Source organism: Herpailurus yagouaroundi, unplaced genomic scaffold (genome assembly GCF_014898765.1).
Source record: "Herpailurus yagouaroundi ecotype Mexico unplaced genomic scaffold, PumYag 203, whole genome shotgun sequence".
In the NCBI taxonomy this organism is placed as follows: Eukaryota; Metazoa; Chordata; class Mammalia; order Carnivora; family Felidae; genus Herpailurus; species Herpailurus yagouaroundi.
In genome coordinates this window covers 23409398-23425157 of record NW_024412434.1, presented here as the reverse complement: position 1 = coordinate 23425157, position 15760 = coordinate 23409398, and the positions used below count along the sequence as shown (strand labels likewise).

General features: G+C 45.2%; 1 protein-coding gene across 2 annotated transcripts in view; it reads left to right on the top strand.

The window, feature by feature from the left end:
* The window catches only part of PROSER2 (proline and serine rich 2), a 47396-nt gene that overhangs the window by 14023 nt on the left and 17613 nt on the right, over positions 1–15760 (top strand). Inside the window, exon 2 of one of the 2 annotated variants that reach the window (XM_040451456.1) lies at positions 8138–8354. In XM_040451456.1, coding sequence (XP_040307390.1) covers positions 8217–8354 — 138 coding nt within the window. In that variant the 5' untranslated portion in view covers positions 8138–8216. Of the gene's footprint in view, positions 1–7935; positions 8355–15760 lie in introns of those variants that run through there. The other variant, XM_040451455.1, reaches the window with a different exon arrangement.

The following is a 15760-nucleotide window of genomic DNA, read 5'->3' as shown; positions in this document are numbered from 1 at the left end:
AAGCACTTCCCTCCTGCATTGCCTTGGGGTTTCTAGACTACACAGGTCTCTCTTCTTCCGTCATTAAGTCGGAACCTATCTGTCCCGCATCATTTCCTTAGATGCCAGACCTTTCACACGTTTCCCAGGTGATCCAATGATCTGATGAATCATTCCTCTCCAAACTTCCAGGTCATCTTCCTTTTCTGTTTCTCCAGCAGTAGGAGTGAGGTACAAGCAGGTGTATACTCTAGGACAGTCATGTGCCCACCTGTCCCTACCACTGGCCTGTGTCCCTGGGTATGGGTGTAAAATACAGTGTTTTGTGTGTGGGTGGGAAATTTATGTAAATGGAATTGTGCTAAGAATCTGATTATAACGTTTCACTGAATACATTTCAAGACTTCTCCCTGCCACTGTCCAGTTAATTGCTTCTGACTGGTATACAGTATTGCATAGGAAAAGCGTCTACCAGAGTTTGATTATTCTTGGAGTCCCTAGTGGGCGATGAATCTAGATTCCCACCAGCTCTACTCCACAGCAAGCAAAGTTCCCCTGTATTCCTGGAGAATTCCCACGGCGTAGACTGAGCAGTGGGATTTTTGGATCATAGGACGTAGTTTCACTAATTAAGCACTGCCAGACGGCTCCATGGAGGGGTTGTATTAATTTCACAGTCCCCAACCGTGGGACATGAAGGTTCCTGTTGCCCCACATTCTTGCTGGTATTTGTTATTTTTTAGTTATCTAATTTTTGCCAATCCAGTAGGTATAAAATAATGGCGTATGGTAGTTTTAATAGTTAATAGTTTTAACTTCTAATTCTTTTGTTCACCAGTAACATTAAACATCTCTCACTTCTTAGTCACTTGGATTTCTTCTCTGTGAACTGCTTAATCATATTCCTTATTTATTTTTTTCCTGATGAGTTTCCTGTCTTGTTACTGTTGGTTCACAAGACTATTTTGTATATTCTAGCTATCAGTTCCTTTTATGAGACGGTAAACCGTCGTCTACCAGCCTGCCTCTTTTCTGTTAGCATTGCTTACAGTGTCTTTCATTTTTATGTAGATAGATTCATTGCAATTGCAATTTTCACCTGAGGATTTGTGTTTTTTGAGTCCTCATGAATAGAAATATCAACGGAGCAGAATAGGAAATTCAGAAATAGAACCTACCATGTAAACATTTAGAAATAACATTTAGTATTTCAAAACAGTGGAAAAGATGCATTTTTCAATTCATGGCATTTGAGTAACTGCATAACTGTGGGGAAATAGAGCTCTCCTTCACACTTCACACCATGTAAATTCAAGTTGGATCCAATCTTTAAATAGGAAAAGTGAAACCATAAAAATGCTAGATAGAACATATAGGAAGTGTTTTCTTGACATCCTTAGAATAGGAAAGGCCTTTCTAAGTCTGCAGAACCCATGAGGTATAAACCAAAAGATTGATGAATACAACTTTATAAAAATAAAAACTCTCCAAGTTAAAGTACAAATTAAGAAATATAGGCGTCTTCTGGTTGTTCGTGGCTCTTTGTTCTTCCGAATACATTTTTTCTCCTTTTTTTAAGTCTCTAAAAAATTAGAAAACTAGCCTGTTGGATTTCTCTAAGAATAGCTCTGTTGTGATTTTGATTATTCTATTAGCGCCACTGTCCAATAGAACTTTCTAGGATGATGGAAATTTTCCAGTAATTATTGCTTGACATACAGCTAGTGCAGCTGAGGGACTGAATATTTTAATTTAATTTTAGTTAATTTAAATTTAGGGGCTCCTGGGTGGCTCAGTCAGTCGAGCATCCGACTCTCGATTTTGGCTCGGGTCATGATCCCAGGATTGTGGGATCAAGTCCTACGTGGGGCTCCATGCTGAGTGAGCCTACTTGAGATTCTCTGTCCCCCTCTGCCCTTCCCCCACTTGCACTCGGTCTCTCTTTCTCTCTCTAAAAAAACAACAAAACAAAACATTACTTTAAATTTAAATAATCACATATGACCAGAGTTCATTAGACAACCCACATCTATAGCTTCAGTGCAATTCAATTTTAGGAGAACAGCTTATTTTTATGGTATTGACTCTTTTAGTCCTGAATGTGGTTATCTCTTTATTAGTTCCTTACTGACTTTCAATAATATTTTATTATTTTTTCCAAAAAAGTTTGCACATTTTTTGTTAAATTTATTTTTTTGTTACACCTATTTCTAAGTAATATATATATATACACATATATACTTTGTGCAATTTTGTTTTATATTATTATTTTTTATTTTATGTTATTTTAAATGTTTTTTTATTGTTTCTGGCTAGCATATAGAAATTGACTTTATTATATATTAATTTATATCTAGTGACTTTGTAAAACACACTTGTTGATGCTAATAATTTATGAGATTTTTGGAGTTTTCTACAAATACCATAATTACCTGTAAATACTGACATTTTTGTTTCTTCCTTTTTGATCCTTATGCATTTTTTTTTCTTGCCTTATAGGTGGGGTAGTACTTAAAATACACTATGCAGTAGAGGACAGCAGTGGTAATAATGGGAATGGTTTTAATGTTTTGTCATTAAGAGTGATGTTCGCTGTAGTTTTTGTCATTAAGTGTGATGTTTGCTGTAGTTGTTTATAGATACCTTAAATTTGGGTTAAAAGAAGTTCTCCCCTCATCCTTTGTAAAGTTTATAAAAAATTATGCCTAATATTAAATTTGTCCAACACTTCAGCTATACTAAATCTTCTGTTTACCCCCATCCACTTGAGTTTTTAAATTGCTATGAATTTTTTTTTCTTAAAAAAAAAAAAAGTTCAATTTAGTTCTTTTTTAAATTACCCTGGTCATTTTTTTTTTTTTTAATTTTTTTTTTCAACGCTTATTTATTTTTGGGACAGAGAGAGACAGAGCATGAACAGGGGAGGGGCAGAGAGAGGGGGAGACACAGAATCGGAAACAGGCTCCAGGCTCTGAGCCATCAGCCCAGAGCCCGACGCGGGGCTCGAACTCCCAGACCGCGAGATCGTGACCTGGCTGAAGTCGGACGCTTAACCGACTGCGCCACCCAGGCGCCCCACCCTGGTCATTTTGTATGATGGGACAGTGTCCTTCTGCCAGGAAGAGAGAGTCCTCGGAGGTATTTTCATACCGCATTCCGCATCTGAAAACCATCTCAACAGGCCAACCAGGCTATCTCGTCCAGCAGACCCTGGAAATGAGGGTTTCTCCATGGGGCTTTGCTTACCTTCTCTCGCCTCGTAGCTAATCAGTAGGCTTCTCCTAGTCCTAAAAGCAAAACAAAATAGGTTAAACAAAACCAATGAGTCAAAATACCTTTCTCCAACCCAGTAGTTCCTGTAGCTACTGCCTTTTTGTCCTTCCTGTCACACCTCAACTTTTTAAATTTTAATTCCAGGGAGTTCACATACAGTATTATATTAGTTTCAGGTGTATGGTACAGTGATTCAGCACTTCCTGTACCTGGCGCTCATCACAACAAACAAGTGCACTCCTTAATCCCCATCACCTATTTCACCTCCCCCCCCCCCTCAGGACATCACACCCCAGCTTCTAAAACAATTCACTATGCACCCCACTCCTCCGTCCCGCGTTCGTCTGCTGTCGTGTGCTTTCCGCTCGACTGTCTCTGTACTGCTAGCTCTTTATAAGGTCACCTTGGTTGGTGAGTTCAGTGGACAGTTTTTGGTCCTTAGTCTGTTTCGCATTTTGGCGGCCACGGTTCACTTCTCTTTTTGTTCTTGAACTGTACTCCCGCCCTGCCTGTTAGTCATGAAAATTTCAAAATCCCGTCCCTTTAATCTCTCACGTTTTTCTGTTGCAGCCTTATGGCCACAGCAGTTTCAAAGTCTTTATATCATCTCTTAGGTGAACTAGGAAAATAACTTGATAACTGCTTTTATTGCCCCTGAAATAGATTATTTATTGGATCGTGAGTATATGCAGCATTCAAAACAGAAAAAAATACACATGCTCAGGCTTTACCCTCACAAATACGTTCAGTAGGTCTAGGTCAGATGCCTCGCTGAATTAAAAACCAGTGCCTGTATCAGGTTCCTCTGTGGAAAAGGTGACTCTTACCCATCAATTTGTTGTCTGCTCTCTGTGAAGTAGGAAAATAGCAAACATCTAAAGAATATGCTTAGGCCAGAGAGGAAGGTAGGCCTCAAATTGAAGCATGTATTGATTGGTAGGGAAAAAACTTGAATTATGAAGCCTTTTTGGGAATGGGTTAAAGTTGATTGCTTTTAGGAGAATGGTCAAAGTGCTGTTCCAGGATTAATCCCGTGAGAACACAGCAACAGCACAGGGAAAAAGGGAGATGGAGAAGCTAGGACAGCAGTTAGCTGGCTTTGCCATCACGTGGGCACCGGGGAAACTGGTCCCAAACTTGGTGGTGGGACTAGAAAAGGGGTGGATCCATCTGAAGAAGTACAGGAGGGCTGGCTGCTGGTTGATGGCGAGTGGTGGGGAGGGGCAGGCCTCAGGGACATCTCCCAAGCTGGGTGTATGTGCCACAGCCAAAAGTCACCACGTCTGTGGATGGGCTTTCACTGGCATCATTCATCTTTGGAGGTTGGGGTGCTTTCGGATGCATGATGGAAAGACCTAGCTCCTGAGGCTGTTCTGTACACCTGACTGTAGCTATTTGGAACTGAGATGGGGTGGGGTGACAGTGAAGGTGGGCTTCATGCTTGATGCCTCCAGGTCATTGTAGGTCTTTCTGGAATGCATGGGGAAGATGAAGAAGAGGAGCTGCCTTCCTCCCTTGTCTCCAGTGCACTCACCGGAGGGTGTTCACTTGCCTAAGTCCCACAGCCCCACCAGCCCCACCAGGTCCCACAACCCCAAATAGCCCCTGTCCTCCCCACCCGCAATGCTTGGCAGATGGAGATTTACTAAGACTGTAGATCAGTTGTGGCCTTGACCTCCTTCTCTCTGCTCAACTGATACACTAGACCTCTCCAGAGAAGGACGTAACTAGTAAATAATGAGAGATAAGCGCAGGAGGTATGAGAGAATAAACAGGAAATGAGCACACGTGTCTCAAATTCCAGCTCCTGCGGTGTTGGGCCTGTAGGGACTTCTCAGCAAGGCTGGTTCTGCTCTTCTGGTAGAAGCTTCTTCACCTATGGGGTCTCTTAGTCTCCCTTGTTGTGAAGTACGTTGTTTGCAAACCCAAAGAGTGAACCCATGGTTGGACGAGGAGGCTAAATATTTTAGGGTGGTAATGACCATCCTGGATTCCTAGCTGTGGTCACTCCTGTCAAACCTGTCTGCCCTGTGTGGCGTGCTACTTCTCTCCTTCCATTCCCTTTCCAGGCCAGACTGGAGAAGGAGAGAGGGCTGCTTCTTTGCCCTTCCTCTTCAGAAAACTTAGCTCTCTCCACCGCGGACCGCCATGGATTTCATATTTCAGTTGCTAGGGAACTAGGACCAGGGAGCCCCTCGTTCTTAATCCTTCGGAGACCACAGAAGATTGCCACATTGAGCCTGTGAAGGGCATCAGACCAGGGTTTTCACTCTCTCCCCGACAACCTCTGCCTTCCGGGGAATGCTGGTTAGCTTCCTCATGTTCTTTCAAGACAGTAATTTGTCAAAGTCTCAAGGTTATAGTTTTACCCTGTCAGAATAGCTTTTAAAAGTGTAGGAACACAAGAGAGAGGTCTGCTCTCGAGTGGTGTGCTAAGTTAGCACCCTACGGCCATCCTGTGAGCGCCTCAGATGCTGCTCTTACTGCGCACAAGCACAAAATTCCAGATCTTTCCCCGTGGACGAGGCAATTCCACCTGGTTCCTGCCTCACATGGGGCTGAATCAGCATCTCACTGGCCATCTTGCATCCCCCTGTTGTATCTGGGGAACTTAGTGACCCACATCTCCCTCCTTTCCTTGGAGCATGACTTAACTGTAGTTCAGGAAGGAACTAGAGCAGAGTCAGTGGGTAGGAATGTGCAGATCAGAAAGAATCGAAGCATCCACGTGCTTCTCGCATTTCCTGCCCACCTCACCCAGGCCCTGGCTACTCACGGTCCCAGTGATGGGGAATGTTACTGGCTGTGTGGACAGTTTAGATAAGGTCTGTGTATTGTTGAGGCTTGCTTACTATTAAAAAAATTTTTAACTTTTAATGTTTTCTTAAGTCTTTTTGTTTTAACATTTGGAATAATGGCCAACTTTCAAAAAGTACATATATGCCCAGAATCTTCTGTTCCGTAGCCTTGCTCTTAAATTGCCAGTTGCGTTGGGCTGATTCACCTGAAGAATGAAGAGAAACCAAGAGGACTAGTTCCATTTTTGAGCTGTTCTAACACCTTTGGGATTTCCCTAAAAGATCTCACAGTAATTTTTGAAGTGTTTTTAGTTTTTTAAATGTTTATTTATTTTTGAGAGAGTGAGCAGGGGAAGGGCAGATAGAGAGGGGGACACAGAATCTGAAGCAGGTTCCAGGCTCTAAGCTGTCAGCACAGAACCTGATACGGGGCTCAAACCCACGAACTGCAACATCGTGACCTGAGCCAAAGTTGGACGCTTAACTGACTGAGCCACCTAGGTGCCCCGTAATTTTTGAAATCTTAAGTGACAAAGTCCACCTAAAGGTGTTCAGTACTGATTGAGCTTTCTCCGCAGATGTTCATGTTTCTATTAAAAATAGAAACACACACACACACACACACACACACACACACACACACACACACACACAGTTGTGCTGATGGATCTCTGAGCTCACATACCCCTCAGTATTCTTAAAGGGGCTTGTAAGGCCACCTGGCAGTATTTTCAGTGTAGGGAGGAAGAACGTGGGCTTGTATCTCTCCACTTGCCATAAGCCTCCACAAGAGGCTTACTCCTTTATTCCCTATTAATCTTGTTTGGTCTTCTAGAAGGTTTTGTTGAACTCAATTGTCCATTGTTCAGAGACTGAGCTGAATTTCCTGCTAAAAGAGTCAGAGTATGAAACTAAGGGGCTGATAGGGGGAATTTCAATGTCTTTGTTCCTGAAAGTAAAAATATGAACTTCCTTGTTGTGTTAACTTAAGGTACCTTAGTATCTTATGTAGAAATTGCAAGAGCATCACAGCCTCCAGAGAGTCTAGAATCTCAGAGATGTCAACCAGACTTCCTTTCACAATTTCCTAACTTGTCACTTTGCTCAACTCTGAACTGCAGTGAAGCTGGAAAGGAACCATAATTTTGTGGTGTCTGAGGTGGAAAAGACTAGAATCAATAATCAGCACAGGGAAATCCTGAATCTGAGTGTGAAGGTGCATGAAGGTACTGGCCCTAGGTATAAAGGAGGGGGTCAGAACATTACTCTATCAAATTTCCAGCACCAAAGTCATTGTTAGTGCATCCATCCATCTTTTCCTTAAAAAGGATTCTCTTCCTGGCTCTCTGCCCCTCCCCCGCTTGTGCTCTCCCTCCCTCCCTGTCTCTCTCTCTCTCTCTCTCAAAAGTAAACATTAAAAAAGTAAATAAATTGGGGTGCCTGGGTGGCTCAGTCGGTTGAGTGTCCGACTTCAACTCAGGTCATGACCTCACAGTTCGTGGCTTTGAGCCCCATGTCAGGCTTCGTGCTGACAGCTCAGAGCCTGGAGCCTGCTTTAGATTCTGTCTCCCTCCCTCTCTGTCCCTCCCCAACTCATGCTCTGTCTCTCTCTCTCTCTCTAAATCAACATAATAATTTAAAAACTTTTAATAAAAAATAAAGTCTATTAAAAATGATTCTTACATCTTCCTAATGGAAAGGGATATAAAGGAGAAATGAAAATGAACAAACAAAAATTAACTTAGGGGCTCGTAATTCCCTTTGTCTTTTTAGAGTTTATTTATTTTTAGAGAGAGAGAGAGAGCAGGGGAGGGGCGGAGAGAGAGGGAGAGAATCCCAAGCAGGCTCCACGCTGTCAGCAAAGAGCCCGATGCGGGGCTCAAACTCACGACCCATGAGATCATGACCTGAGCCCAAGTCAAGAGCCCGATGCTTAACCACCTGAGCCACCCAGGCGCCCCTGGTTCCCTTTGTCTTGATGGTCGAGGCTGTGAACCCGGATGACCGTGACCCACGCCCAGCCTTTCGTCTTGGGACTGAGGCCCGGGCCCCCTAACCCTGTCCGCCTGTGCTCCATTTCTCCACAGGTAGCTGCTGCTTCAGCATGGGACGCGGGCCCCTTCCCCACTCCCTGTGAGCGGCCCGGGGGCCCCGGGGTCCGCGGGGATGCCTGTTAGCCGCCAGCAGTCAGAGTCTTCGGAGATGGAGCCGGACGCGTCACCCGGCGGCAGGCTCGGCGACCTGAGCCGAGGGGGCAGCTTGGAGAGCGGAAGCAGCGGTTCCCGCTCCAGGAGTGTCACGCTGGTGAGTGACCGTTGGCTCCGCCGCGGCGGCTGGCTGATTCTGTGCCGGCCCCCCGCCCCCCGCCTCCCGCCTCCCGGAGGCACGTCTCGGGGCATCCTCTGGGGTTCGCTAGCTCGGCGTCTCCGCATCCGTGCTCTGTCAGGTGGCATCTGATTCGTCATCGTCGTAGGGTCTGCACAGACGCCGAGCCTTGGGCTCGGCAGCCAGGCGGATCTCGCAGTGGTGGCCGGTGACCCGGCCGCCGAGAGGACCCTGCCCCGAAGGCCGTAGGACACCCGCGGGGGCCTGCTGCCGTTCAACTCGCGGAGGGTTGAAAGGAGAGAAGCGCCTCACAGGGCAAAGCAAATTCACTTCGAAGCGGATTTTTACCTCTTTGCAAATACAAGTGCTTTTGCATCCATCTCTCTCAGGATCCAGGCCCTTACACAGCCTGAGAACTTTGGGGACGTTCACAGAAAGGACATTTAGCTTTAAAGGTGACCCGTCTGCACCCCTTGCCCCTCAAGATACTCATGTTGCAGGAAAGAGACGTTTGTTTTCATAGAGGGAAGGACAGGAGCGAGTTAATGTTGGCCGCACTGTGAATGGTCTCTGTTGTTTATCTCAGGCCCTTCTAGTGGGAGCAGAACTTCCTTCAGCCCTAAAATTAACCCCAGTTGTGTTGAATATAAGACAGATACATATGGTGTAGAGAGCAGTTAATAGTAATGATAGAATTTATAGACTCCTACTTGTATGTTCTTTTAAACCATCATAGTAACGTGAAATGTTATCTGATTTCATTCACCAGAAGAAAAAATATAGTACAAATTACTCTCTGAATATCCAGGAAACTAGAAGTCCTTAATAATGGAGAAGTATGTAGAAATGACAGATGAACTTGGCAGTAATTAGCAGAGTGTATGCTCCAAAGTATCATGAAGCAGCCTGCTTGGTAGATGGTGTTTCTTTTTTTTAATATTAAAAAAATTCTTTTTCATAATTTTTTTATGTTTATTTATTTTTGAGAGGGAGAGAGACAGAGTGCACGCAGGGGAGGGGCAGAGAGACAGGGAGACACAGAATCTGAAGCAGGTTCCAGGCTCCGAGCTGTCAGCACAGAGCCAGACATGGGGCTTGAACTTGCAGACAATGAGATCATGACCTGAGCTGAAGCCAGATGCTCAACTGACTGAGCCACTCAGGCACTCCCATTTTTTGTTTTATTTTAAAGAGAGTGCACAAGCTAGGGAGAGGGAGACAGAAAATCTTAAGCAGTCTCCATGCTTAGCACCGAGCCCAACACGGGGCTCAATACCACGACCCTGGGATCATGACTTGAGCCAAAATCAAAAGTCAGACGCTCAACCGACTAAGCCACCCAGGTGCCCCTGTAGACAGTATTTCTAGGACTTGAGGTGGTGACTTAGGTCCTATACTCTACGGGACCACCCATGCCAGTGGTGATGGGAAACAGTGTAGAGTTTTCTCAGACGCCCCATGGTAGCTAAAGAAATGGGTGTAGCATGTTAGCAGTCAGGGTATTTGAATTATTTTCTTGTTGAACTTGGTCTCTTAGCTTGCTTCGTAGCATGGCCTTTTTTGTAGGAGAATGAAATAATAAATAACCCCCCTCCATCTCCTCCTGGGAGAGACCACAATCCCACGCATGTCAAGTGCTCTGAATTTCAGAAAGGAAAGCTGCTGTGTTTGAACCTCTGTCCTGGTCACATAGGGTCACTCTTCATGCTAACCAGTTAATGCCCTCTTTCATCAAGTCTTAAGGGTGGCTCACACTCACATGCTCCAAAGACATACAGGACTTGAATGACCTCTATGTCCCATGAGGAGTGGCAGGAAATGACTTTGCTCCACTACCTTCTGTCTCTCTTGTGTGTGTGATTGACTGGCAGCTGGGGGCCACCTTCCAGGTGCACGGCCAACAGATAGGGGAACATGTCCTTCATTCCCAGCAGGTGATCTGGGTGGTGCATCATCACCCAGGCTTAGAAGACTTAGAAGAAGATGAAAAAGGGCCTCTTAGAGGGATCACGGCTACCAGAGTACCTGCATGGTGTCTTTACTGGAAGAAGCAAGTCTGTAAAGTGAACTCTGGAGTTTACAAGATACTGCCATAGAAACTACAACTTTCCGGGGCGCCTGGGTGGCGCAGTCGGTTAAGCGTCCGACTTCAGCCAGGTCACGATCTCGCGGTCCGTGAGTTCGAGCCCTGCGTCAGGCTCTGGGCTGATGGCCTAGAGCCTGGAGCCTGTTTCCGATTCTGTGTCTCCCTCTCTCTCTGCCCCTCCCCCGTTCATGCTCTGTATCTCTCTGTCCCAAAAATAAATAAACGTTGAAAAAAAAAATTAAAAAAAAAAAAAAAAGTAACAATTCTCTTTAAAAAAAAAAAAAAAAAAAAAAAAAAAAAATTTCAATTCCCTTTAAAAAAAAAAAAAAAAAAAGAAACTACAACTTTCCATAGAACGTAGGTATAGGCAGACGGGACGTTAAGGTCTGTCATCTGGCAAATTGGGAGACTATGCGCCATGTTGACGCTTTGTCAGGATGTCATATACAGGAATACATCGTCAGGGATAAAAGCTCTTGTTTGAAGGGAGGTACTCTTAAGTGTCCATATTAAGGGATACTATTAAGTATCAGTCCCAGAGTCACAAAGAGAAGTGACTTATTTTGAAGCCTTTTGTCATGGGTATTTATTTTATGTTTATTTTGAGAGAGAGAGAGAAAGAGAGAGTGAGCACACAAGTTGGGGAGGGGAAGAGAGAAGGAGACAGAATCCCAAGCAGGCTTCACACTATCAGCACAGAGCCTGATGCGGGGCTCGAACCCACAAACTGAGAGATCATGACCTGAGCCAAGATCAAGAGTCAGATGCTTAACTGACTGAGCCACCCATGCGCCCCTGCCATGGCCATTGTTAGTAATATAGTAGAAATATCACGCGCCTGGGTGGCTCAGTCGGTTGAGCATCCACCTTCGGCTCAGGTCATGATCTCACAGCTTGTGGGTTCAAGCCCCACATCGGGCTCTGTGCTTACAGCTCAGAGCCTGGAGCCTGCCTCTGCTTCTGTGTCTCCCTCTCGCTCTGCCCCTAGCCCACTCGCATTCTGTCTCTGTCTCTCTCAAAAATAAATAAACATCAAAAAAAAAAAAAAGAAACATCATTAGATTCAAAAGGTGAGAGAGACTATAAATCTCTTACACTTATAAGTATCAGGAGGTCAAGGTGGGGGAAGTGAGGACAACTTTAACTACCTCTAATAAAGATTTATGAGCTGTCAGCATTGGCCTGCAAGGTTTTATGGTGAGGTTGAATAGGCATCAGCAGGACATTCTCCAGTATACTTATAATTTCTCTCAAAAAAAAAATCCTTATGCATGTTTAAAGTTACTTTCTTTTTTACTAACCAGTCTGTATCCTAAAAATCAGCTCAGGATAGTAATAAACACAAGGGCATTAGAGACAAGCCCAAGTTCACATTCAACTTTGTCTCCTTTGTAACCTGGGATAAGTTATTCAGTGAATTTGTCCATTAGTTACTTTCTTCATTAGTTAAAAAGAGGGTGATGGGACAATAATTCTTTCCAAGGGACACCGTAAGGACGAACTGGCCAGCACGTAATCGGGCTTACTAACACCAGCCTCTTTGGCAGGCGCCCTTGTAGCTTCCAGGCTGCATGTGATTCCACTTCATCCTGCTGCCTCTTGTTGGATTTGGTAGCTCTGTCTCATTAGTAGTCTTCAGATTTTTTTCTTTGGGATGAGACTAAAAGGAAAACACCCCTTCCCCCAGCATCTAGCAAAGTTCCTAATTCCGGCAGTCTCCCTCTGGGGCATCGCTTTGAACTGAACTTAAAGAATGCCCGCCCTCCACAGTTCTTTTCAATCTGGTAATGTCCTGAAGCAGCACGGTGATGTGTCTGGCGCATCTCTGCTCCCCCCAGTGCCCGTCACTATACCTAGTGGAGGATAATTGTGGGCACGGCGTGATAGATTCTACTTTCAGGAAGTGCACAATTAAATTATATTCTTGGGTGCCTGGGTGGCTCAGTCAGTTAAGCGTTGGACTCTTGGTTTCGGCTCAGGTCATGATCTCATGGTTTGTGAGTTCAAGCCCTACATCGGGCTCTGTGCTGACAGCAGGAAGCCTGCTTGGGATTCTCTCTCTCTCTCTCTCTCTCTCTCTCTCTGTCCCCCTTTCTCTCTCTCTCTCCCTCTGCCCCTCCCCTGCTCTCTCTCACTCCCTCTCAAAATAAACTTAAAAAAATTAAATTGGGGCACCTGGGTGGCTCAGTCAGTTAAGCCTCTGACTCTTGGTTTCAGCTCAGGTCATGGTCTCATGGTTTGTGAGTTTGAGCCCCGCACTGGGCTCTGTGCTGACAGCTCAGGGCCTGGAGCCTGCTTCAGATTCTGTGTCTCCCTGTCTCTCTGCCCTCCCCCACTTGTGCTGTGTGTGTGTGTGTGTCTCTCTCTCTCAAAACTAAACATTAAAAAAATTAAATTACATTCTCATGGTATGGGCGTGACCACATAGTTCTGCCACATACCCCACTTGACTACCCATTTCTGCCTGTTGGTGGACACGTCCCAGTCCTGTTTCAGTGCCTTCTGTGTGGACCCCTGCCTGTTTTCAAGCACTTTCCCTTGTGGGAGATCATCGAGCCAACAGTAGTTTTCCTCAGTTGTTACCTCACATTTGTGCATTTGCCTTAGAACCAGCACCTTGAAAATTTTTTTTCAATTTTTAGGCATTTCTTTTTTTTTTTCATTTTTTTATGTTTGTTTATATTTGAGAGAAACAGAGTGTGAGCAGTGGAGGGGCAGAGAGAGAGGGAGACACAGAATCCAAAGCAGGCTCCAGGCTCGGAGCTGTCAGCACAGAGCCCAACGTGGGGCTTGAACCCACAAACTGTGAGATCATGACCTGAGCCGAAGTCGGACACTTAACAGACTTAGCCACCCAGGCGCCCCTCATTTTTTTTTTTAAAGCGAGAGCATGAGCAGGGGAGAGGGAGAGAATCTCAAGCAGGCTCCACACTGTCAGCACAGAGCCTGACATGGGACTCACTCCCACGACCCTGGGATCATGACCTGAGCTGAAATCAAGAGTTGGATGCTCAGCCAACTGAGCCACCCAGGCACCCTGGCATTTCACTTTAAATGGAACTGAAGTTTTCTAAACAACTGTGCAGCACTTGACTTTCACACAAAAGCAATATATTAGCAGCCAGCCCCTTTCACCAGAACCAGCTACACTATTAAAAAATTTGTGAACTTTTGGGGAGTCTAAATGTGGAACGGAGCTATATGTGTTTATTCTAAGTCATCAGGTCAAAAAGACCTTAAAATGCTCATCTTTTTTAGAATGAGAATCAACCATGGTAGTTTCTCTGCTTGCTTAATCCCTGACCTCAAAAAGACTAGTAAGGACAGTGCTTTTAAGCCTCTAAGTTGTATGGTGTTAAATGCGCCTCTTGGGGGGCTCTTTAAATAAGAGATAACCTAGTTCCGATTTATAGAAGCATTTCTTTTGTAAGCAAGGATTATTTTTGAAAGAAGATAAAACATTAATGCCTGATGTTAGAGTATCCTAAAGTTTTCACACACTAGCTGAGGGGTTGCCTGGGGTATAACAGATCTCTACTCTTTAGAAACTTTCCTTCTGAGCCAGTGCAAGCTAGAAATTAAAGTAGCTGCTTAAATAGGATTGTTGTGGCTCCCCACACGGCCACCGCCATGACCAGGGCCATTCCAAGAAGGCAAAGGATGTGGTCTTTATCGTCAAAGGGCTAGTTGTATTTGTATGTGTATTTTGTTTTTCTTGTAAGGAATTCTTCCTCTGAATGCTTTATTTAATGGAAGGCATAGCTAGAACAAGAACAAATTGGCCAAATCCTGAAATACTTGAGTAAGAGGCAATCTTTCGAATGTGTTTCTGTTTTGTTTTTTCCTTTGAAACTTCAGGATGGCCTCAGTGCAACACAAGGCAGCGCGTCTTTGCAAAGTTAAGTAAGGCAGTTCTGGAACTTGCTACCTTGGTAGGTGATACAGATCCAGAATAAAAATTTCAAGAAGAATTTGGAGACGTTCAGCAATGATGGCTGTTTAAGGGGACAGAGGAAGCTTTGGGTGTAGGGTTTCCTGTAGTCTTAACCCCGTCGGGCTGGCTTCTGGAGCATTTGTCTCACAAAACTGCCCTGGGTGCCAGGGACAGAGGCTGCTTCCTGCTGCTGTGCTTGGGTGCCCCTTCTGTATGTGGTCCTGCAGCCGGCGGGCCTCCTGGAGCTTTCTCTAGGACAGAAGGTGACTGGCTGGTTGAACAGAGTGGGAAACTCTTAATACCCACAGCTCTTAAGAGACTTTTTAATGCACGGATTTCTTTGAGGGCGGGCTGGAAACATCTCGAATTCCCAAGCATACCCCTTGTTCACTTTTATGTCCACGTTGGGCAAAAACAGTGATCCCGATTCATTCCTGGGTTTGTTTGGAGATTTACTACTCAGTGAACTGTCCTGAGACCCTCCCTTCTCCCTGAGCTAACACATGTTGTGGCCCTAGAGTCACATAACAAGTCTGTGATCAGGCAGCATTTGCCAGCTCCTGATTATGCCCTTCCTTCTCCAAAAGCCTTTGATGCCTTTTGGCCTCACCCGATCTTCATGGAATAAGAAGGTAGAGCAGTGAACACTGTCTGCGTGGCTGGGACGGGTGAAGACAGGGTCAAGCACAGCGACTGGACACAGCAGGGGCTGGATGATTTCAAGGAGAGGAAACAACAGAGGATAGAAGGAGAGGCAGACTGGTCAGCAGTAACCCCAACTTCCTTGCCATTCTGGATCCTTAGCCTCGCCGAGCCCACAACTTGCTGGTCGAAGCAGCCATTTTACGACAAAGCTTGCATAGCTTTTATAAAAGTTAAATTCAGTAAACGTTTAACAAATGGCTGCTGCGTACAGGAGCACAGCGCGGTTGATGAGTACGACACGGTTTTCATCTTTTCGGAAACTCGCAATTCAGCGGCAAGTGTGAAGTCCTGGGACAGCGTGACGGGTTTCAGAAGGGATCTGGGAGGGCACACGATACCAGGCACGCGAGGCGGGTCCGTCCTATTGGAACTTCTTTATAATACTGCCTCTTGAAGGAAGCTTAAGGCCGCCAGGGAGCCCAGCTGTAATCCTTCGAAGCCATGGTTCTTTAGATCTGTAATCAAAACCGTGCACACATCTCCTCCCGCGCTGGTTTGTTTGTGTCTCTTTCCGGCTAGAAGTACAGGCTTGAGTTAGCCCTGGTGCAGAATCACCAGGGTGCCTGGGTAGAGATAACCATAATTAAGCCCTTAGACTGGACTGCGGGGAACGCCAGGGCACTTATGGTCTTTCTTAGGAGATTGCCAAGGTAAGCACGG